The sequence below is a fragment of the Cervus canadensis genome, chromosome 4 (assembly GCF_019320065.1).
Source record: "Cervus canadensis isolate Bull #8, Minnesota chromosome 4, ASM1932006v1, whole genome shotgun sequence".
Taxonomy (NCBI): domain Eukaryota; kingdom Metazoa; phylum Chordata; class Mammalia; order Artiodactyla; family Cervidae; genus Cervus; species Cervus canadensis.
The window spans coordinates 47,746,562-47,770,570 of NC_057389.1; the positions used below are offsets into that span (position 1 = coordinate 47,746,562).

Consider the following 24,009-nt stretch of genomic DNA (forward strand, 5'->3'; position numbering starts at 1 on the left):
GATAATGCTGCCACCAGGTTTGGATGTTACCTGCTGAGATCAGTTTCATATAAGGTGCGACAGAGACTTTTTTCAGGAGTAGGTGTCCAGCAAGTAGCTAAAGAGATGACTCTGCCACTGTGGAGCTAGATAAGGGATAGAGATGGAGATTTGTGTCAACAAAAGGTAGAGATTCATACTGACTACAATGCAGAAGATATTATAGCATAGAAAATATTATAATCCTTGACCACTTTGCTCCTAGTAGCAGATGGTACTTGAAACCATGAGTGTGGATAAAGTTACCAGGGAGAGTGAGGGGGACTCAAATAGGATATTGGAGGATGCCAACATTTAAAGATTGAGTGGCAGAAGAAGAGTGTGTGAAGGAAAATTGGTAGAAGGGTTCAGAAGTGTCTGGAGACCCAGGAGTGGGTAGTGTCATGGAAACCAAGGAAGTGGAAGATTTCAATAAAGAGAGAGAATACCAAATGCAACAAAAGTGATCCAGTGAGATAAGAACTGAAAGTCCCCATTGGGTTTGGCAACTAGAAAGTCACTGATGTCCCTAATGAGAACAGGCTTGGTGTTAAGGTGATGGGATAGGGGAGTGGGGACAGAAACCAGCAGGTGGTCTTCTGAGGTGTGAGTGGGTAATGAGAAGGTAGAGAATGCAAGAGAAGAAAGAGAAAACCTGGATGGTTACTACTGGGTAGGCCAAAAGTTCATTTGGGTTTTCTGCAACATCTTATGGAAAAATCTGAACACTGGCCCCGTGGGCAGGGCTCTGGAGGGATCAGATAAGTATCACTGGCGCAGTAGAGTAAACTGGCCTAGTTGTCAGGAGAGAAATTTTGCAACATCCTACCAGAGCTACAGCACTTTTTGTTTCTTCATCTGCTGTGACATTTATACCACAAGGAAAAAGACTTGCCCGGCAAAACAAATATAATCATTTCAAAAATGTTTATGGTAGCATTATTTATATTAATTAAAAAAAAACTGGACATAATCCATTCCTGAACAAAAGGGGGAAAGAAAATGGGACGCCTTACTATAAAGCTACAGTAACCAAAACAGTATGGTGTCAGTACAAAGACAGACTTATAGATCAATGGAATAGGAGAAAAAGTCCAGAAATACACCCATAAGCTATGGCCAACTAATCTACAACAAAGGAGGCAAAAATATACAATGGAGAAAAGACAGCCTCTTCAATAAGTGGTGCTGGGAAACTGGACAGCTATGTGTAAAAGAGTGAAATTAAAACATTCTCTAATACCACGTACAAAAATAAACTCAAAATGAATTAAAGACCTAAATGTAGGACCAGAATCTATAAAACTCCTAGAGGAAAGCAGAGGCAGAACACTCTCTGAAATAAATCACACCAATATCTTTTTAGATCCACCTCCTAGAGAAATGCAAATAAAAGCAAAAATAAACAAATGAGACCTAATTAAACTTAAAAGCTTTTGTGTAGCTAAGGTAACCACAAACAGAACAAAAAGACAACCCATAGAATGGAGAAAATATTTGCAAAGTAACCAACAAAAGATTAATCTCCAAAATTTACAAAAAGTTCATACAGATCTATATCCCCAAAAAAAAGACAACCCAATCAGAAACTAGGCAGAAGATTCTAAATAGGTATTTCTCCAAAGAAAGCATACAGATGGCCAAAAACACATGCTCAACATGACTAATTATTAGATAAATGCAAATCAAAACGACAATGAAGTTATCACCTTACACTGATCAGAACGGCCATCATCAAAAAGTCTACAAACAATAAGCTAGATTCCACATATAAGTGATTGTATGTGATATCTACAAAGCACATGCTATCAGGTATGTATGGAATCTAAAGAAAAAGACACAAGTGAACTTACATACAAAACAGAAACAGACTCACAGACTTAGAAAATAAACTTACTGTTACCTAAAGGGGGAAGGTAGCGGGGGCAGGGGGAGAGGAGGGATAAATTCGGAGGTTCAGATTAATATGTATACTCTGCTATATATAAAATAGATAATCAACAATGATCTACTGTATAGCACAGGGAACTCTACATATACTCTGTAATAACCTATATGGGAAAAGCATCTGAAAAAGAATAGGTGTATGGATATGTATAACTTAAAAAATGAAATATGAAAAAAAAGCTAATGTAAAAAAAGAAAATAGGACACTATACAGCTATTAAAAATGACAAATTGTAGCCTTAACTTTCTCAAAGCTTAGAAATGACTCAGAAGTAAAGCAAATGGTAAGAAGTCATGTTTATAAGGCAGCTTTCCTGTTTGGTAACCTCAGTTAATAATTCAAAACCATCTTGAGCACGTCTACCTAATGAAAAGAATGTGAATGCCGTGGGCAAGGATGTGGTATTTTTGAAAATAGCATGCCCAGTGCCCTCATTGTGTACTCTATCGAGTCTAATCAAAACTCCATTATTCCTCTCCATGGCTTTCAGATTTGCAACATCATGAATGCGCCTGCGGAGGACTTTTTTGCATTCCAGGTAAGTCATTTTTCATTTGCTCTCTTAGTTATATGGTATTTCCCCCCCCAAGGAGGATTAGAACACATTAGAATCCATCTACTTTATTGGGAAGCAATCTCAATAAAGTGAAAATGTGAGTGGAAAAAAGTCATGTGCCAATGGAAGTGGGGAGAGAATTAATTTGGTAAATGCCAAGGTTCCATTTGGTTTTAAGGTTTATAGCCTTTGCTTTCTGGCCTCGGGACCTTTGCTTATGCAGTTCTCTCCCTCACCACCATCTCTTGCCCAGTTCTCTCCCTCACCACCATCTCTTGCCCAGATGCCCTCTGCCCTTCAATGACAGACTCAATGCTATGAAACTTTTATGAACTTTTATTCTGCTTCCCCTGGCTGAGTATCATTTCTGTCTCCTTAAGATGATCACAGAATCTTGTTTAGTATTCCATTTGATGTTGTCTGTGTGTCTTTTTTAAAAAAATGTTTGTGGAGGGCACGGTCTGGGCCAGGCATTGGCCCAGTGCTACACTGGCTACAGAGGTGGACCAGACAGGCATGGTCTAGGTTTGCCAGGAGCTCATGATCTCTTGGGGAGAGAGACATATGGAGTACTGGCCAGGAGAAGGGTAGAGGAGGGAATCTCAGGGGGGCCTGAGTTCATCTGGAAGGAATCAAGGAATGTGTCCTTGAGAAATTATGTTTGGGCAGTAAAAATGGAGAGAGGACTGCAGGAAAGAGCAGGCTTGTGGAAGGAACCAGAGTAGATCATTGAGCCTGAGGGGACAGTGGCAGGAGGAAATTCTAGAGAGGGAGACAGGCCAGGTAACACAGGGCCTGGAAGGCCGTGCCAAGGAGTTTGTCTTCGTCACTCCATTTCCCTTACCTCATATTTTATGTTCCTTCCTTGCCTTTTAGGCTAATTCTTCTGGGTAAAATATTGGCTTTCTTAGGTCAAAGGTTGTGGCTTATCTTTCTTAACATCTTCAGCTGCAGGTGCCCTGTCAATATTTTGAGTTTAGCATGCTAGGTATACGGAAAACAAATCATAAGCGGTCAGAAAATAATGAAGAAGGAAATGAAAATGACTCATAAAAATTAGTGGCTTATGTGTTTACTCCTTAAAGAGCATTATGAAAGACCTTAGAGAGACTATCCTTCCAAGGTTAAAACTGTGTGTCTTGTGTTGTGATGTTGACCATATCAGTACGACAAGGCAGATTGTTGCTGAGAGTTGCTACGATGATTATAACCAAAAGAGAACTTGGTCTTTACCCAAGTCATCTGATTATAGTTTACTCATATTCATGAACCAAATCTGACCTTGTTTTTAGATCATAGTCTTCTATCTCCACAAAGAAGCCCAAGTGATGTTTTAAAAAACATAGGTTGTCTCAAATAACTTCTCTCCTTAAAAATTTTTAATGCTTTCCCATTTCACTCTTGATAAAATCTGCCTCCTTATCAGGGCCTTCAAAGGGAAGGGACTCCCCCAAGGTGAGGAAGAGAGTGGGGAGGAAGGCATGCCGTAAACTCAAGTTTCCTGACTGACAGCCTGGCGCCCTTTGGACTATGTACTGCATCCCTCTGGGGTCACTTTCCTCACAGGTGCTAAGTTCCAGTGTTACAAAAATAATAATAACCATCATCTTGCCACCTTCAAAACCTTGGAACTTCTGAGCTGGAAGACTCTCCAACTCCAGGAAACCGTTCTTGACTTCCTTCCCTTCCCTGGCTCCCACAGTACCTTAGAGAACTTCCTGCATGCCATCTGATGGCCTCCTCCTTGCCTTCCAGATGATGGGCAACTTGAGAACAACACCTGTGCCTTACTTGCCTTGGTTTCCTCAGATTCCAGCTCTTGTACATTGTAAAACCCTTGATAAATCTTTAACGAATCAGTGGGAAAAGAGCCTAGAAAGTATCTAGTCTAGTTATTCCCATTTTTATAGATGATGGAAGTGAGGCTCAAATAGGAAATGACGCACAAAGAGCACCTTCTAATTGACCAAGAAATTTCACCTCTATTTTCTCATTTGTCCCATGAGACACATACTCTTACTACTATCCCCATGTATAGATGAGAAAATTGAGGCCCATGGAGATAAAATGACGTGCCAAAAGGAACACAGACAGGCAGATCAGCAGTCAAAAGGTGCAGGTTATATCTACTTGATGAGTTCAAAGTTACAAGTATCACCGGGGCCCCTGCTAAGCCAGTCCTCCACAGTCAGCTCCTGTATCTGAAAGGGAAACACTGCCTCCCTGTACTGTTTGTGGGCATCCTTAGAGCCAGCAACACACAACTCACTGCCTGGCACATAACGGCCCTGATATCTTAGGAATGTAAACAGTATAGCTATTTGGCTTATGGAGCTCCCACCAGATGGGCAAACGGTTCGTGGCATTTGGTGACTAAAACCAGGCATAATCCAACAAGGTCTAACCTCCTGCCACCCCCTCAGCCAAGCAAGGTCACAACACAGCATGAAATCCGTCATGGATGTTTCTGTAGCCTGGTACCCGGGCAACTTATTCTGGCTCTTCTCTTGCAGAAAGAGCCTCTGGATGAGTCTGGATGGATGATTAAAAACGTCCTTTCTATGCCAATTGTGAACAAGAAGGAAGAAATTGTTGGGGTGGCCACGTTTTACAATCGCAAAGATGGGAAACCCTTTGATGAAATGGATGAGACTCTCATGGAGGTATGGTTTTTAAGGAGGCCTCTGGATGTGGGATTCAGAGGTGACTCTGAACATGGGACTTCCAGAGTCATGTGGTAGGAACCTAGCATGCTGCTGCCCCAGCCCAGGAGGGATAGGGGCTCACCTTGTAGATTCTTTCCTGATTCAACATTTATGTTTGGCTCTCCTTCTGCACTGCCTTGGTTGCCAAAGAAATCTATATTCCCTTCTTTAAAAATTAACAAACTTTACCTTTTAGAGAAGCTTTAGGTTCACAGCAAAGTTGAGCAAAAAACACAGAGTTCATTTATATCCTCTGTCCCCACATAGGGACAACACATTCCCTTTTTGTGAAGTTGTTATGCATGAGGATGACACTTGGCGCTAGAGCTTTACTCACAGTGTATTCTCAGCCATCATTTCATCTTATCCTCACAGCATCCCTTTGAGGAGGCCAGCACACAGCTAACCGCACCTGTTTTATAGCTGAGAAGATGGAGGCTAAGGGTGTTGCCCCAAGTTACAGAGAAAGGACCAGACCAGAATGTTCTTCCTCTGATTCTTCCTTTCTTTCCTTTCAGTCTTTGGCTCAGTTCTTGGGCTGGTCTGTCTTAAATCCTGACACTTATGAGTTGATGAACAAACTTGAAAACAGGAAGGATATTTTCCAAGACATGGTGAAATACCATGTGAAGTGTGACAATGAAGAAATCCAGACAATCTTGGTGGGTAGTGGTTTTTCCCTGTTTCTCCTCAAGAAAAGGCTGTTCTGGGAACAGTTGTCCCTCTGAGGGTTACCTCAGTCTTAAAACCCTGTTGTGGCTTAACAGCTCTAGAAACTCCATTTTCCTCTGTGTTCAGGGCTGACTTGGTTGGTACTAGAGATGGAGTCACCAACCACAATTCCCACTCTGAGAGGAAGCTCTATCTGTCAGACCAATGGACAATGGTCAGTTGCTCAGAGCCTCCCTCCATGAGGTCAGCTAACCACACCTATTTTATAGCTGAGAAGATGGAGGCTCAGAGAGTCTTGCTCTAAATTACAGAGGCAGGATCAGACCTGCCTTAGAAGGTCAAACTTTCTGAGCAAAGAAATAGTTCGGAGGGTAGGGTCAGACATTGGCAGGAAGCCATCACATAGCTTCATCGTTAGAGAGTATATCCGGTATTTCAAACCTATGATGCCCAGTAAGATGGGCAGGGTAAGGATTTTCACCCTATTGTAGACATGAAGAAACTGAGGCCCAGAAGGGGGAAGGAAGTTATCCCCAAAATCACACAACTCACTAAATAGTTTTCATTTAACATTTATCAGGATAATGAACAAATTATCACCGTTATGAAAGGGCTTCCTTGGAAGGTAGTGAGCACCCTGTCATGGGAAATATTGCAACACAGGCTAGATGAGCACATATCAAGGATGCTATAGAGGAGAGTCCCACGTGGGTGGGAAATGGGATGACAGGCTTTCCATGATATGTGAGAATCAGCAATCCACCATTCCTGAAATTTTGGACTCATAAAGATCAAGGTTTTAGAAGCAAACTGAATTAACCAAAGAGCATTAGATATGATGACCAGCTGAGTTTCCAAGACTTGTTGGGTTTATGCACTGTACAAGTTGAAAAATATAAGCCAATGTGTTCAGCGGGCATTTCTTAAGCTGGAAAGATATCACAACAAATCAGATCATTTTGATCTCAATAACTGAGAAATTCAAAGAAGAAAATATCTAGTTTGGATGAACTGGTTAATGGTTTGCTTGTCTCAGTCCACAATTTTAAGGAACATGATGGATATGTAGACCCTATGGAGGCATAGTGAACCAGTTACAAGTAGGTAGACTCTGCTCTAGATCAAGAAATCTGGAACAAGTTATTGGGTCCAAGTTCCTCTCCCCCTGTAACACAGAGGAAATAGGACCAGAGGGGAAGGAACTTGGCTCAAGTCACATAGTAAGAGGAAAAGCCAGGGCCATGAGCGGGACCTCCAGACTCCCAGTTAGTAATAAAAACAGTAAGAATATCAACAGCATTATTTAATCCTAGCACTCACTATATACCAAGCACTGCTGTCAGTGATTTACATGCATTATTTTAATTTCATATACATTTTTTAAAATGACTTTGGATAATCTAATTTTAATCTGCCAGTTAAGTACTGTTAGTATCCCCATTTTTCAGATGAGGAATGAGGGATCCAATTGGTAGAGCCTGAATTTGCACGCAGGACTCCATGACTCCAAATCCCATGACCTTGAATTTACTTGGCAATAAATGCTGAATGGCAGCCTCCCTGAGTTGGCAGCTCTGTTGCAAGAACTTTGGAGGAAGAAGAAAAAAGGAAATGGAAAAGTAGAGACATACTTTGACCTCAGATGTAGTAAACTAATGTTTTTCTCTGCTCTTTCGGGCCCTGGCAGAAAACCAGAGAGGTATATGGGAAGGAGCCGTGGGAATGCGAGGAAGAAGAACTGGCTGAGATCCTGGTGAGCTGGGCAGCATCACTGGTCCTGACCTGTTACAAGCGCAGGGCGTGCGTGCCCCCAAGCATGTGTGGGGAGCATCTCTGCCAAGTGTGACCCTTGCCACTCTGCTCTGATCCTTCCAGCAGACTCAGATCAGGGACAGGGCTGGTGGGGGGTGGGCTGAGGGAGGGACCAAGGAATTCCTCATGGGCCCCAGTGACTTGACTCCATGTTTCATACAGCAAGGAGAGCTGCCAGATGCAGACAAATATGAAATTAATAAATTCCACTTCAGCGATCTGCCCCTGACGGAACTTGAGCTGGTGAAATGTGGAATACAGATGTACTATGAGCTCAAAGTGGTGGATAAATTTCACATTCCTCAGGAGGTGAGGTTGAAACAAACCTTTGGTTTCCCTTTTTTCCCCTTCCTTTCTTGCTTGCTTAAAAAACAAACAAACAAAACACCTCAATCTGTAAACTGCCTTAGAAAAAGTGTACTCTCAGCTTTTAAGATTTAAAGCATTAGTCACATCACACAGATGAGCCATTTACCAGAAAAGAGACACATGGTTCCTCTGAACCATGATGTTTCTCAAGGTAGGTTCTGAGGTACTGAGTTTTGAAGGTTGTGGATAAAAGCGATGCAAAAAAAAAAAGTTCCTACAGTTCAACAGGGTGGGAAATGTGTGTTAAATCCGTTTAGACAGGGCTTTTTTCCCCTGCAGGATTCCTTAGGTGTGCTGTGCATCTAGAGGCATGGGGATGGACAGAAAAGGTGGAGCTGGGGATGTATTGTGTGCAGAATTTCCCAGACTTCTTTGATTAAAGCAGCAGTCCTAACTGTGCTTTAAACCACATCAGTATCACCTGAAAAAGGATCAATGCCGGCACGGGTCCACCAACACCCATACATACACTCTCTCTCTCCCCCTCCTCTCTCCACTGGCTGTGAGGAATCAGAAATTGTTTTAACAAGACCTTCCCGCACCCCGCAGCGACGCAGAGATGCACTCAAGTTTGAGGACCACTGATTTCAACACGCCTTTGGTTTTCTCTCCTACAGTTCCTGCAAGCTTCTCCCAGGACCTTGTTTCATAACCACGTCCAGTGTCATAGTATCCAGCCGTTTGAAAGTGCTCTCAGTCTCAGTGCATCCATTGCTAGCGCCCACTTGTGGTCCAGTGTGGGAATTGGAACACGGGGGTCTCAGGCAGGCAGGCGCCCCCGCAACGCCCACCCCAGCGCGGTGCTGCCGCCTCACAGTGAGCTGTGTGTGTGTTCGCAGGCCCTGGTGCGCTTCATGTATTCCCTGAGTAAGGGCTACCGCAGGATCACCTACCACAACTGGCGGCACGGCTTCAACGTGGGGCAGACCATGTTCTCCTTGCTGGTGGTACGAGAACAGTGGGACCCAGCGGCGTGGTGGGAGGGACCTCGGGCTGCTAGGGGCTCCCGCTGCCCTGGGCACCTCGGGGCAGCTCCCCAGGCAGCAGCGGCATCATTCTTCCACTTATTGCCTTTTTCAAAAATAGACAACAAGAGTACATGCTTAGCATAAATGGATTCGAAGAAGAGAGAAGTATGTAAAATAACAAGTGAAAGCAAGCCAGTATTCTACTCCCACCCCCCAAGCCGGTATTTGGAGAAAACTATGGCACAGCTCCTTCCAGATTTCCTTCTAGAAGCATCGAGATAGATTTGTTCACACACACATACACAAAATTTATTTTATTTATAATTTAATATATAATTAAATAATATGATTCTATAGTATGCTTTTTTATTTGATAATATGTAAATATATCAATCACATTTTTCTATATATATTTTTTATTGTGGTAAAACATATATAACCTAAAATCTACCATTTAAGCCCTTTTTAGGTACACAATTCAGTGGCATCAAGTACGTTCACAGTATTGTGCAACCATCACTACTCTCCATCTCTAGAACTTTTCCAACTTCCCAGACACCCTGTCTCCATTAAACAACAACATTAATACAACTCCCCATTTCCTCAGTCTCCAGCCCCTGGGGACCAGCATTCTACTTTTTCAGTCTCTATGAATTTCCTTTCTTATAGGTACCTCACCTAAGTAGAATCATACAGTATTTGTCCTTTTGTGTCTGATTAATTTCACTTGGCATAATATCTTCAAGGCTTATCCATGATCTAATTTTATGACTTCATAGTATTTTGCGTTGTTTAAGTAGACAACACTTTCTTTACCTAGCTCCCCTATTGTTGACATGAGGATTGCTTTTGATCTTTCACTATTACAAACAACGCTATTATGTCCTTGGTGGGACATACCTATGTGTATATGTGTGAGTCATTTTGTCTCAGAAGGTTTGGAGTTTTTATATTTCACTTAAAAGTGTTTTCCCATCCAGGTTATGACACAAATCTTTGCCCTTGCCCTGTGTCCCCATCCTCATTCCTTTCCCTCGTGGCTGGAATGGTCAGGTCAGAGAAAGCACAGGGGCCTGGGGGCAGGAATTCTAGCCAGGCTGCCTCCGAAGGTGAAAAACACACCGCTTAGATGTGATTTATGTCTTAGAGTCACGAGTCAGCGGCACCTCCTCGGGGCTCTTTCCCCGCTTGACTCCAACACCCGGCACAAACAAGGAGTTAAGTGAGGACACCCAGGGAAAAATTCTTCTGAGCTGTGTTTGAACCAGTAGACCAGGTTTGGAAGGTTTGTTTTACCAGTCTGGACATGTTCCAACACCGTCTAAATCCTCAAAGTCCAGGGCTGTCTGTTTCTCAGCAATCATCCAGTCTGATGCCCTCCACTTTAAGGGGCAGAGGGAGGTGGGACCAGCGAAGGTGACTCCGGAGTAAAACGACCCACTGTCACCTTGGCCTGGACTGCCCAGTTCTAGCAGAGAGAGTCCCACATCCACACCTCAGTCCTGGCAAACGTCTGGCCATCCTGTGGCCCAGGGGTCGAGCCAAGACCAGCCCTGTGTTTCCAAGCTCCAGGCCCTCCCCCTTACTCCTGCTCTCTCAGTCCTGCTTCCAAGCCCCACACAAAAGGAGTGAGTAGCATCTCTGACTGCCCTTCCAGACCGGAAAGCTGAAGCGATACTTCACAGACCTGGAGGCCTTGGCCATGGTCACCGCCGCCTTCTGCCATGACATTGACCACAGAGGCACTAACAATCTCTACCAGATGAAGTGAGTCAGCCCTTACTGGCCCTTCTCTCTACCTCCTGCCTCTGGGATTGATTACCTAGATCTGAATGGGTCTTAGACAGACTCATTTGCCGTGGGGAATTCCCACAGTCCACAGCTTCCCACTTCCTCCTACCCTTTGGTTCTGGGTAAACTCCTGTGATAGAATAATGAAGCTTAAATATGTCCACGCCCCAGTGCCTGGGGCCAGGGGATATGTTGCCTTACATTCAAAAGAAACTTCATAAACATGATTAAGGATGTTGAAATATAGGGATTATCTTGGGTTATCCAAGTGGACCCCAAATAGTTAGTTAGGAGGGTCCCTGTAAGAAGGAGGTAGGAACTCAGGGAGGACAGAAGATGCTACACTGTTGGCTTTGAAGATGGAGGATGGGTCACAAGCCAAGGAATTAGGGACCACTTCAGTGTTCTTGCCTTGAGAACCCCATGAACAGTATGAGAAGGCAAAATGATAAGATACTGAAAGAGGAACGGACAGGGAGGCCTGGCTTGCTGCGATTCATGGGGTCACAAAGAGTCAGACATGACTGAGCGAAAAAAGAAAGAAGAGAAGAAAGAAGAGGCTAGAAAAGGCAAGGAAACATTCTCCTCTAGAACCTCCAGAAGGAAAGCAGCTCTTCAGATCATTTTAGACTTCTGAACTCCAGAGCTGGAAGACACTAAATTTTTATTGTTTTAAACCATTTAAGTTTGTGGTGATTTTTTAGAGCAGCAACAGGAAATATATTAAACTTTCTCACTCTGCTCCTTCCTCTCCTACCTACTGAACTAATTTAAGCCAAGGTGTTAGTAACTGCTAATGATTCATTTATTCACCTTGGGTTTATAATGCGCAAAAGGCCAGTGTGGTAGGCCCTATGTTAGGCAAAGGTGGTTCCATGGTGAACAAACCAGACACAGTCCCTGACCTCACAGAGCTTATATTCTAGATAGTCTCTGAAGTAGGGGCCATGAACCATGGTCTCGGGGGACCCTCATGACCACCATGTGGACTGGGCAGAGCAGGGACTAGTGTAATACCCAGGCTCTGCCCAGGGCCCACAGACTGTAAGTCATGCTTCTGTGAGTCTTCTCACTTTTTGCCTGCTGCTCCAAGGTTAGAGATTATGTTTACGTTTTACCTTGTAGAAGACGAAGTACTGATCTCAGTGCTTGGCACACAACAAGGGCTTAGCAAATGTTTATTGAATAAAGACGTGAATAAACATGTTGCTTGTGGGAATCCAGTGACCTCTCAGAATCAGGCTTGGAAGATCTGGGGCTTGGCGATCTTTAAAGTACTGGCTTTGGGAAAAAAAAAAAAGTAAAGTACTGGCCAAGTGCCAGGGTCCATGGATGGCTATGGGGATGGGTTTGTAAAACTGCATGTGGCATTGTGTTTGTGTCTTTTTCTGGAGATAATGGTCCAAACTTCTAGGGAGGCCATGTCCCCAAAGAGGCCTAGAGTTAGTTATGGAGAAAGTTAAAGTATGAGAGCCAGGACACCTGCTATCTAGTCCTATTTCTCACTGTTGTACTGTGTGACAAGTCCCTTCTTATTCCTGCACATCAACCTCTCTACCTGCAGAATTAGGAGGTGACAGGAGTGGATGATGTCTTTAACCTTCATCTCAGCCATTCCATGTTAATCCTTTCTCTGTGTGTCTCTTTCTCCTCATTCAGATCCCAGAACCCATTGGCCAAGCTTCATGGGTCCTCCATCTTGGAAAGACACCACTTGGAGTTTGGTAAAACACTGTTGAGAGATGAGGTAGGATGAGGGCCCTCTGCATTGGCTTTGGGGCCTGAGAAGGAGTCCCCATCTCACAAGAAGCCTGAGTGTAGCCAGGCATTGGCTTGGGCTGTCTCTCTGGTCACCTGGGGCAGCCATCGGGAATTGAATGACTTTACTGCCAGGATCACTTCTCCCTTCTCTCCTTCTCACATCACTTTTTTCCCTCCATTTTCTCTTTAGAGCCTAAATATCTTTCAGAACCTCAATCGCAGGCAGCACGAGCATGCAATCCACATGATGGACATCGCGATCATTGCTACAGACCTTGCCTTGTATTTCAAGTTGGTGTTTCTTCTCATTTTAAGAATAAAAGTGATTAGGGAATTCCCTCCCAGTTTCCAGTGGTTAAGACTTGGGGATTTTACTGCCATGGGCCCAGGTTCTGTCCCTAGTAGGGGAAATAAGATCCTGCAAGCTGGAAGGCACAGACAAACAAAAAAGAATACTGATGATTATAAAAATAATGAACACCACAGTTCTAATTGATTTAGTGAGTATTCTGTGCCAGGTACCACACTTGCGCTATGGACACATCCATTCTCACTACAGCTCTGAGTTAGATAATCTTACCCTGTTATACAGATGGGGAAACTGAGACTGGGGGAAGATTAGTTAAGATCAGATAATAAACCCATGGTAAAGTCTGAGTTAGAACCTAGGTCTTCACTCCCAGGCATTGGTTCTTTTCACCTTTCTTTTTAAAAATTACGTTACCGTAATTAGCCTCTGAAACACCCAACATTAGAAGGCCAGGGGTTGCCTTATTCTAATATGTGCTCCTTTAACAAACTGGTGTTTTTTGTAGGAAAAGGACAATGTTCCAAAAGATCGTGGATCAGTCTAAGACATACGAGACTCAACAGGAGTGGACACAGTACATGATGCTGGATCAGACACGGAAGGAAATTGTTATGTGAGTTGAGACAAGACTTAAACCCTGATTCCCTTAAGCCCAGGGTCAAAAGGCAAGATGCTAATACTGACAGGCTTCTCTGTCTTCGAGAGAGCCCTGCAAAACTTTTCATTCTGGAGGCCTCTGACACACGAAACAAAGAAGTTATACCAAACAGCACTGCAGAAATGATATGTTTACTCTTCATTCTAGCACAAAAATACAAGACAGTACCTGTGGCTCAGTAAGTAAAGAATCTGCCTCCAATACAGGGTACCACCTGTAACACAGGAGACATGGGTTCAGTCCCTGGGTGGGGAAGATACCTTGGGGAAGAAGATGGCAGCCCACTCCAGTATTTTTGCCTGAAAAATCCCATGGACAGAGGAGCCCAGTGGGCTACAGTCCATGGAGTTGCAAAGGGTCAGACACGAGTGAGTAACTGAGAATGCATGCATGCATGCATACCTCTCTGTATACAAAAAATACAAGATTTGAAGTACTTCTATGCTAAAATGCAGAATTTTGGTGGTAAAGTGATGTAACTTTTGGTGATAAAGTTTTTGGTAAAACACAGAGCATTAAACCAATTATGGTTTGAGTGATAGCTAAGTGTCACTCAGAATATATGGGCTTAATCTCTTTAGCGTTCCTTTATACATGGCAAAAGCAGGCATGCAATTCACAAGTTAGTTTCCTGGTTTCTGTGACATTCATAGTGTTTTGTTGGCATGAGGTCTAATAATGCGACTCAAAGTTTTCTGGTGAATATCTTCTCTTAGTTTCTCAGTATGCTTCTATGATTCACCTCAGTTGATGATGGGGTGAGAAATGCTGATTTGAGTCCTTTCATGACTATGTGGCCCAAGCCAATGGGTCCCCTGGCTTCCCTGTGACAGGTCTTGGGTGATATGAAAGGAGACAATGCCCGACCCAGGACCCGGAGAACTGTTGTTTGTCTATCCCCAGATGCTTCTGCAGAGGTGAGGTTTAATCAAGTCACGAATGTCGCAAGTCCAGAGAAGGGACAGCTGCTGGGACAAGCTCAGGGAAGATGGGTCAAGTGGCCAGTTGTCCTTCCCTCAGCTGTGAAATTGCCCAACCAGCCCTCCCCAAAGGTCCTCCTAGCCTGGGGAGCAGTGTGACCTGCGCCCACTGAACAATGAGGCATGCTCTAGCTATAGCTGCTCCCAGGCAAACCAGGAGCTGTTCCACGACATTTCAAAATGGTGCTGCAGAAGGACTGAATGAGTGGAAAGAACCCTAAGTTCTTGGACAGGGGGACTTATTATTACAAAGCTGTCTGTTCTCCCTATTTAGTTATTTATTTAAAGTGATTGCAAAGAAAATATCAACTTTATTTTGTGGAGAATTAGGAAGCCAATTCCAAAATCCTTATGAGAATTAAGTATGCAAAAAGAGCCAGAAAATCCTGAGAAAAAAAGGAAATAATAGGGGCCAGCAGAACTGAAGATAGCTCAGTCCTAGGTATAAGCAGGAGAGGTCAGTAGACAGACTGAAAAGACAACGCCTGTGCTAAAAGTGGATTTTCTGCCAGTGGAGAAGGATAATTTCATAAATGGTGTTAGGACCATGAGGTGATCTGATGGATCTTTTTTCCCCCAAGACCAGTAAACAGTTCTCCAGTGCTCCGTGAACACTGACAGGCTGTCCTACAAATTTAACTCAAATCTCACACTATCTACCTGGAGATAGCATCAGACCCCACAGACTAAGGGCTCAGCCTCACAAGACTGGCTTCTTTTCAGATGAAGCAGTCCAGCTAGCCTGTGCTTCTGATTGCCCAGCTATAAACTGGAAGTTGCTGTGAACTCCTCCTTGGGTTTGATTAATTTGTTAGCATGGCCCACAGAACTCAGAGAAGCATTTACTTACATATCTAGTTTAGTATAAGGATTATTACAAAAAATACAGAAGAATAGCCAAAGAGGTACATAAGGTAAGGCCAGAGGGTCCTGAATGCAGAGGCTTCCATTATTACCGAACCAGGGTGTGTTCATCAATGCTAATGCTTATTAAATCTTTGTTCAAGAGTTTTTACAAAGCTTAATCTGCAGCTCCCCCCAACCCTTTCCCAGAGGCCTGCGGGTGGGGCTGAAAGTCCATCCCTCTATTCCCTTGGTCTTTCAGGTAGGCCTGACCCCATCTAGGGACCCTACCCTCAGTCACTCTAAGTCACTTCATTAGCATAAACCCAGAGGGGTCTTCTTGGGAAGGACAAGACACTTGTATCACTAGGGAAATCCCAAGGGTTTTAGGAGCTCTGTGTGAGGAACCAGAAGAAATATATTTCAGATTCTGCCATTGATGGCCACAGAGGCAGACCCCTATTTCACTTCTATAGCAAACAAATTCAAGATGAATCAAGGATTTAAAAATAATGAGAAAATAAGAATATGGAGAGAGGAAAAAAGCTTGGGAGAATTAAAAAGAGTAAGCTTTTCTAAGTGTGACATAAAATTCAAAAGTCGTAAATAGATTGATAAATTTGACTACATGAAACTTTAGAGATTTCTGGACAACACCCACAAGAACTCAGAGATAAAGTCAGAATTTAAATGATACACTGGGGGGAAATATGTGCAATGCTTCTGACAGAAAAAGAGCTAGTTTCCTCAGTAGTGTTAATATAATTTAAGAAAAAGACTAATCCCACAGAAAAATGATCAAAAGGCGTGAGCAAACATTCCCCAGAAAAGGAATTACAGTGGGATATAAACACGTGAAAAGATGATGACCTTAGCCATAGTGAGAAAAATAAAACTACTTTGGGATATAACTGTTCATCCCTCCTATTGGCAAAGATGAAACAAACATGTTTGCTAACATGTGGTGTTGGGCAGAGTGAGGGGCAACAGGCAATCCTATTCACTGTGGTGGGAATGTAAATAGGTGCAGTTTTTGTTTCTTTGTTTTTCAATGTTGGCTTATACTTTTTTTGGCCACGAGATTTTAATACCCTGACCACCCGGGGCCGTGGCAGTGAAAGCCTGAGTCCTAACCTCCGGATGGCCAGGTAATTCTCCAATAGGTGCAGTTTTACAAAGGGCAATGCCTATCAAAATGGAAACCAGCCATACCCTTTGACCCAGCAAATCCCAGATCCAGGATTTACCCTACAGAATTTCTCCCACCTGTGCTACAAGAAGTATGCATAGAGTTACTCATTGCAACATTACTTGTAATCACAAAAAATATTGAAAAAATCTTAAAAGACCATCAGGGGGGACCAGGTTAAATACATTATATTATTTTCACACAGTGTGGTGTCATGCATTTTACAAAGACGACATGAAAGGTTTCACAAAAAAAATAAAGCCAGAGGCAAGACTTCTTGAATCATTGTAAAAGCCAAGGTAGTCTTAAGCAGAAGTCTTCAGACCCCACACATAGCCCTTGCAAAGCCTTCCAAGACAAACACAGGCTTGGATGGCCTCAAGGGAATCCGTGTTTTCTCTCTTTACATCATCTTCCGGAGAAAGCACAGTAGTTGAGGCATGGTCAGTTCCTCACTCTTATCCCCTGTGACAAAATAAAGGCAAACTTGCCCTTTCTTGAAGTCTATAGTGTGAAGACCCCTGGGGCATCAAACAGAGGGACAATAAATACTGGTGTTTTCAAAGCTCCTTTTAATCATGGCGTTATAAACCCAAGGGACGGCTTTGGACCTTCCCTGTCTTATACATTTATTTTGTTAGGGCGTTAGAAGTGGAGAGCTTTGTCCTTTGATTGTACAGTGGGGCAGCAGGAGCTGAGCATCCTCTTCCTTCAGAGAATGAACCACATTCTCTGCTGTCAGGGATGTGCGATGGCCCCCTGCCATCAGGGCCATCAAAAAGGTAGCAGTACTTGATTTCATCCATGCTTCTGTCTGTCTATCCGTCAATCTATCTAGTCTACCTACATACCTATCCATCTATCTATGAATACCTCTGCCTTTCTTAGAATTAAGAATAAAAAATTAGGTGGGTGTCAGCAGAATGCATTCTTTTTTTTTTTTTTTTAGCAGAATGCATTCTAATAACATGCTTATATGAAATGAAAAACAAGGTTCAGATTCTTTCTGAAACAGGTCTTATTTGCAGGCTTTTGTTGACAATAAAAAACTGGAATTTCCAATTATGTTACATGGCAGACATTTCCAGAAATAAACGAATCAAACTTGAAGGTTCAAAGTTTTGATGAAAATATAGCTAAATGTTGTGATAAGATAAAAGCACTTTATAAAAAATACAGCACTGGGAGGGGGAGGGATAAATTGGGAGTTTGGGATGACATATATACACTACTATATTTAAAATAGATAACCAATAAGGGCATACTGTACCACACAAGGAACTCTGCTCACTATTCCGTAATAGCTAAATGGGAAAAGAATTTGAAAAAAGAATAGATACATGTATAACTGAATCACTTGCTGTACACTTGAAGCTAATGCAACATTGTTAATCAAATTGCTCCAATATAAAAAAAAAAGTCAAAAAATATAAAACTGGAAGATATATTAAAATGAATAGTGTTTTAATTGACCTAACATATTCTGAGTATCTTGGGTTAACCAAAGTGCCACACAGAAAGTGTCTGGGGTACAATTAATAGTCATATGAGGAATCTTAGTCAAATCTTTATGGCACATTTCCCAGAAACTGAGGAAGTGAATGACTCTAATGTTTGCTTTAGACAAATTTAAAGGAGAATCTGATTAAACTGTCAAATGATAATGTGGAAGAATTTAAAGAATGGAATGATGTTGTAACAAAACTTTTTCCATTCCCAGGGTTTCTGATTGTTGCATCTAATTTGTCTTGCCGTATGAAATATTCACTAACTCATTTTTGGCCACGTCACATGGCTTATGGGATCTTAGTTCCCCGACCAGGGATTGAACTCTCTCCTTGGCAGTGAAAGCTCGGAGTTCTAACCACCAGACTGCCAGGGAATTCCCCATGCATTAACTGATTTAAAAAAAAAAAAGTCCCATCCTCTCTATCAATAGATGAACGTCCAAAAATATTTGCGTTTTTAATAATTTCTAAAAAATAGGTAATATGTTTTATTGTATTGGTTAATCATGTAATAACAGTAATTCAATCCAGAAGAAACATTTTCTATACTTGGAGATCTATGGTCAAAGACAACAATATTTAGTTACATATTTCAATAAATAGATGTATTTGGTTAAAAATCAGTATTAAAAAGTGATCAACACATTCCATATATATATTCAAATACCTGTAATATATATACAGTTATACACATATATAGATACACATACACACACACACACATATGTAAAACCTTAGGATAAACTCTGTAGGGGAAGTTAACTGGAAATACATGTTTATGGAGAAAAAAAGAATGCAAAGTTCCATACTTTATTTTTTAATTGAAGCATAGTTGATGTACAATATTATGTAACTTTTAGATGTGTAATGTGGTGATTCACAATTTTTAAAGGTTATACTCCATTTATAGTTATTATAAAATATTGGCTATATTCTGTGTTGTACAATACATCCATGTAGCTTATTTTATACATAGTAGTTTGTATCTCTTGATTTCTTATATTGTTATTCCCCACTTCCCTCTCCCTACTGGTAACCACTGTATCTCCAGTTTGTCCTTCTTATCTGTGAGTCTGCTGTTGCTTCTTTTATCATGTTCACTAGTTTGTTGTATTTTTTAGATTCCATGTTTAAATGACATCATATTGTATTTGCCTTTCTCTGACTGATTTCACTTAGCATAATAACATCCAAGTCAATCTATGTTGCTGCAAATACAAAATTTCATTCTTTTTTATAACTGGATATTACTCCATTGGATGTATGGAGTACACCACATCTTTATCCCTTCATCTGTTGACAGGCACTTAGGTTGCTTCAAAATCTTGACAACTGTAAACAGTGCTGCCAAGAACATTGGGATGCATGTATCTTTTTGAATTAGTGTTTTTTTTCCCCAGATATATAACCAGGAGTGGAATTTCTGGGTCATATGGTAGTTCTGTTTTTAGCTTTATGAGAAACTGTCATACTGTTTTCCACAATGGCTGAACCAATTTACATTCCCACCAACAGTGTATAAAAGTTCCCTTTTCTCCACACTCTCATCAGCATTTATTTTATTATTTTTATGATGATGGTCTTTCTGACAAGTGTGAGGTGATCTCTCATTGTGATTTTGATTTGCATTTCCCTGATGATTAGCAATGTTAAGCATCTTTCCATGTTCCTATTGGTAATCTGCATTTCCTCTTTGGAAAAATGTCTATTCAGTTCTTCTGCCCATCTTTTAATCAAATTGTTTGCCTTTTTGTTTTTAGGCTGTTTTTTTGAAATTGTAGGAGTAGTTTATATTTTTGTATATTAAACTCCTTATTGGACATATCAATTGCAAATATTTTTTCTCATTCTATGGGTTGAATCTTTGGTTTGTCAATGGTTTCCTTTGCTGTGAAAAAGCTTTTCAGTTTAATTAGGTCCCATTTGTTTATTTTTGCTTTTACTTCCTTTGCTTCAGAAGACAGATTCAAAAAAATATTGGAACAATTTATGTCAAAGAGTGTTCTGCCTACCTTGTCCTCTAGGAGATTTATGGTTTCTGGTCTTAGGTTTGTGTGTGCATGCTAAGTCGCTTCAGTAGTATCTGACTCTTTGTGACTCTGTGGATTGTAGCCTGCCAGGCTCCCTTGTCCATGGGATTCTCTAGGCAATGTCTCTTATATCTCCTGCATTGGCAAGCAGGTTCTTTACCACTAGCACCACCTGGGAAGCCTTTAAAACTCCAGAATCTTAAAGAAAAGCTGGTTCATTTGTTTTTAAATGGATGGTACACTGACGGTTGGTATGAAAATGCTATGTTATTTAGATTTCTTTATATTTAAAGAATAATGCAACCATTTTAATAGTCAAGATGTCAACTTAAAAATGTACAAGAAGGTAAACATTTTTCAGAATTCTTCTGGTAGGCACTCAGTGAAAAATGTTTGAAGATCTATAAAGTAGAGTTCTCAGCCTTAACACTATTGACATTTGGGAGCAATAACTGTAATAGGGGCTGTCCTGTGCATTTTAAGATGTTTAACATCATCCCTGGTTTCTACTCAATAGATCCCAGTAGCAACCCCTCCTCCCCAGTTGTGACAAGCAGAACTATCTCTAGACATGGCCAAATATCCCCTGGGAGCAAAAGTGGCACCTGGTTGAAAAGCACTGTTGTGAAGCAGTCTTGGGGCTGGTCCATCTACTAGGTGATTAGACACATAATTAGAGCTACTACACACCCGGGTATAGTGTACCTGTTACACACTTGGGGCTTCAGCTCCAGAGGGTCTGGTCTCATCTCTCTCACTTACTGGTGGTTGACCTTGAGCAAGTAACTTCACTTCTCTGTGCCTGTTTCCTCATCTGCTCAAGGAGAGTAATGGTAGTATCTACCTTATGGATTATCACAGGGGCTGAGCTGGGACACATGGAGTGCTGTGATGCATTGCTCATGGCAGGCGTGGTGTCAGGCTCTTCCTGTGATATAAAGAGATGTATGTATTTTGGCCTTTGTCCCCATTTCCCAACACAGAGCTCTAAAACCCTTGATAGCGATATGAGTCATAGACTTGATAGGAGTGTCTTTGGTTCCAAGGGTTTCCCTGGTAGCTCAGCTGGTAAAGAATCCACCTGCAATGCAGGAGACCCCAGTTCAATTCCTAGGTTGGGAAGATCCACTGGCGAAGGAATAGCCCACCCATTCCAGTATTCTTGGGCTTCCCTGGTGGCACAGCTGGTAAAGAATCTGCCTGTAATACGGGAGATTTGGGCTCAATCCCTGGGTTGGGAAGATCCCCTGGAGAAGGGAAAGGCTACCCACTCAAGTATTTTGGCCTAGAGAATTCCATGGACTATACAGTCCACGGGGTCACAAAGAGTCGGACACAACTGGGCCACTTTCACTTTCTTTTGGCTCTAATGAGGCAACTCTTGGTGGAACCCTAGAGGGCTTCAGGGTGGGTGCTGATCACTAGAAAGACAAAGATTTCATTAGAAGCTTGGAACTTTCAGCTCCAGCCCAACCTCTGGGGAGGGGAAGAGGACTGAAGACTGAGTCAGTCAGTGGCCAATGATTCAATAAATCATGTTTATGGGGCAAAATCTCCATAAAAACCTCTGAAAAACAGTTCAAAGAGCCACTAGGTCAGTGAACGCATCGACATGCTGGGAGGGTGACATGTCTGAAAAGAGTGCGGAAGCTCTATAGGCACTCCCAACCCCATACCTTGTCTGGTGCATCTCTTCCATTTGGCTATTCCTAAGTTACATCCTATATGGTAAACTGGCAAACAGAAGAGTTTTCCGAAGTTTTATGAGTTGTCCAAACAAGTTTTTGAACCTGGGGTTCGTGAGAACCCCTTGCCTCTATAGTCAAGTCAGAGGTGTGGTAGCCTGAGGCTCTGATACTTGCAACTGACTTCCATGGTGAGGGCAGTCTTGTTGGACTGAGACCTCCAACCTGCAAAGTCTGACGCTAGTCAAGTGTTAAAAGTGAATTATATTGAATTGAATTGAATCAGAGGACACCCAGTTGGTGACAGAATTGGTTGTTTTGAGGAAAAAACCCAACACTTGCCTCCTCTGCTCTGATTATCTTGGAGTGCTCCGGTCAGTAAGCTTCATCTTATTTGAGGTCCACACCTCAACCCTTGAGTTATCTTTTTTTTTTTTCCTCCTCATCCTGAGGTATGTGGGATCTTAGTTCCCTGATCAGGGATCAAACCCATGCCTTTTGCAGTGGAAGTCCCTGTGGAGTCCTAAGCACTGGACCACTAGGGAAGTCCCAACCACATTTGCGAGTCTCCTGCTTTGCTATCTCTTGGGTCACCCTAATTCAGTGTGCTTACTGTAGGACCAGGATGTTACAGTACCTTCAGAATCAGGGCGTGACTTCCACTTGTCATTAAATCCTTTCAGTCTCCACCTAATTGCAGGTTTCACACCTGGTAATATGACAGACCATGCCCTGGATGGCTTAGAGATCCTCCATGGCTAGAGCGTGAGGCCTGCCACCGGCCATGAGCTAAGAATGGCAATTACCTTTTTAATGGCTGGGGGAAAAAAATCAAAAGAATAATCAGTTCAGTTCAGTCTCTCAGTCGTGTCCAACTCTTTGTGACCCCATGGACTTCAGCATGCTAGGCCTTCCTCTCCATCACCAACTCCTGGAGTTTACTCAAACTCATATCCATTGAGTTGGTGATGCCATCCAACCATCTCCTCCTCTGTCGTCCCCTTCTCCTCCCACCTTCAATCTTTCCCAGCATCGGGGTCTTTTCCAATGAGTCAGTTCTTCGCATGAGGTGGCCAAAGTATTGGAGTTTCAGCTTCAGCATCAGTCCTTCCAATGAATATTCAAGACTGATTTCCTTTAGGATGGACTGGTTGGATCTCCTTGAAGTCCAAAGGACTCTCAAGAGTCTTCTCCAACACCACAGTTCAAAAGTATCAATTCTTCGGCACTCAGTTTTCTTTATAGTCCAACACTCACATCCATACATGACCAATGGAAAAACAATAGCCTTAACTAGACAGACTTTTGCTGGCAAAGTAATGTCTCTGCTTTTTAATATGCTGTCTAGGTTGGTCATAACTTTTCCAAGGAGTAAGCGTCTTTTAATTTCATGGCTGCAGTCACCATCGACACTGATTTTGCAGCCCCAAAAATAAACTCTGTCACTGACTCCCCATCTATTTGCCATGAAGTAATGGGACCAGATGCCATGATCTTAGTTTTCTGAATGTTGAGCTTTAAGCCAACTTTTTCACTCTCCTCTTTCACTTTCATCAAGAGGCTCTTAAGTTCTTCAATTTCTGCTATAAGGGTGGTGTCATCTGCATATCTGAGGTTATTGATATTTCTCCTGGCAATCTTGATTCCAACTTGTGCTTCATGCAGCCCAGAATTTCTCATGATGTACTCTTTAAATAAGCAGGGTGAAAATATACAGCCTTGATGTACTCCTTTCCCCATTTGGAACAAGTCTGTAGTTCCAAGTCCAGTTCTAACTATTGCTTCCTGACATGCATACAGATTTCTTAAGAAGCAGGTCAGCATCAGGCAGGTCTGGTATTCTCATCTCTTGAAGAACTTTCCACAATTTGTGGTGATCCACACAGTCAAAGGCTTTGGCATAGTCAATAAAGCAGAAATAGATGTTTTTCTGGAATTCTCTTGCTTGTTTGATGATCTATCGGTTGGCAATTTGATCTCTGGTTCCTCTGCCTTTTCTAAAACCAGCTTGAACATCTGGAAGTTCACAGTTCACATACTATTGAAGCCTGGCTTGGAGAATTTTAAGCATTACTTTACTACTGTGTGAGATGAGTGCAATTGTGCAGTAGTTTGAGCATTCTTTGGCATTGCCTTTCTTTGGGATTGGAATGAAAACTGACCTTTTCCAGTCCTGTGGCCACTGCTGAGTTTTCCAAATTTGCTG

General features: G+C 42.2%; 1 protein-coding gene across 1 annotated transcript in view; it reads left to right on the plus strand.

Moving 5' to 3' along the window:
• PDE6A (phosphodiesterase 6A) overlaps window positions 1-24,009 on the plus strand; it is a 74,655-nt gene that overhangs the window by 38,254 nt on the left and 12,392 nt on the right. Inside the window, exons 8-17 of the mRNA XM_043465002.1 lie at window positions 2,457-2,504; window positions 5,036-5,185; window positions 5,746-5,889; window positions 7,587-7,652; window positions 7,874-8,020; window positions 8,920-9,027; window positions 10,706-10,815; window positions 12,499-12,586; window positions 12,791-12,891; window positions 13,416-13,523. Of these exons, the coding sequence (XP_043320937.1) occupies window positions 2,457-2,504; window positions 5,036-5,185; window positions 5,746-5,889; window positions 7,587-7,652; window positions 7,874-8,020; window positions 8,920-9,027; window positions 10,706-10,815; window positions 12,499-12,586; window positions 12,791-12,891; window positions 13,416-13,523 (1,070 nt within the window). The remainder of the gene's footprint in view (window positions 1-2,456; window positions 2,505-5,035; window positions 5,186-5,745; window positions 5,890-7,586; window positions 7,653-7,873; window positions 8,021-8,919; window positions 9,028-10,705; window positions 10,816-12,498; window positions 12,587-12,790; window positions 12,892-13,415; window positions 13,524-24,009) is intronic.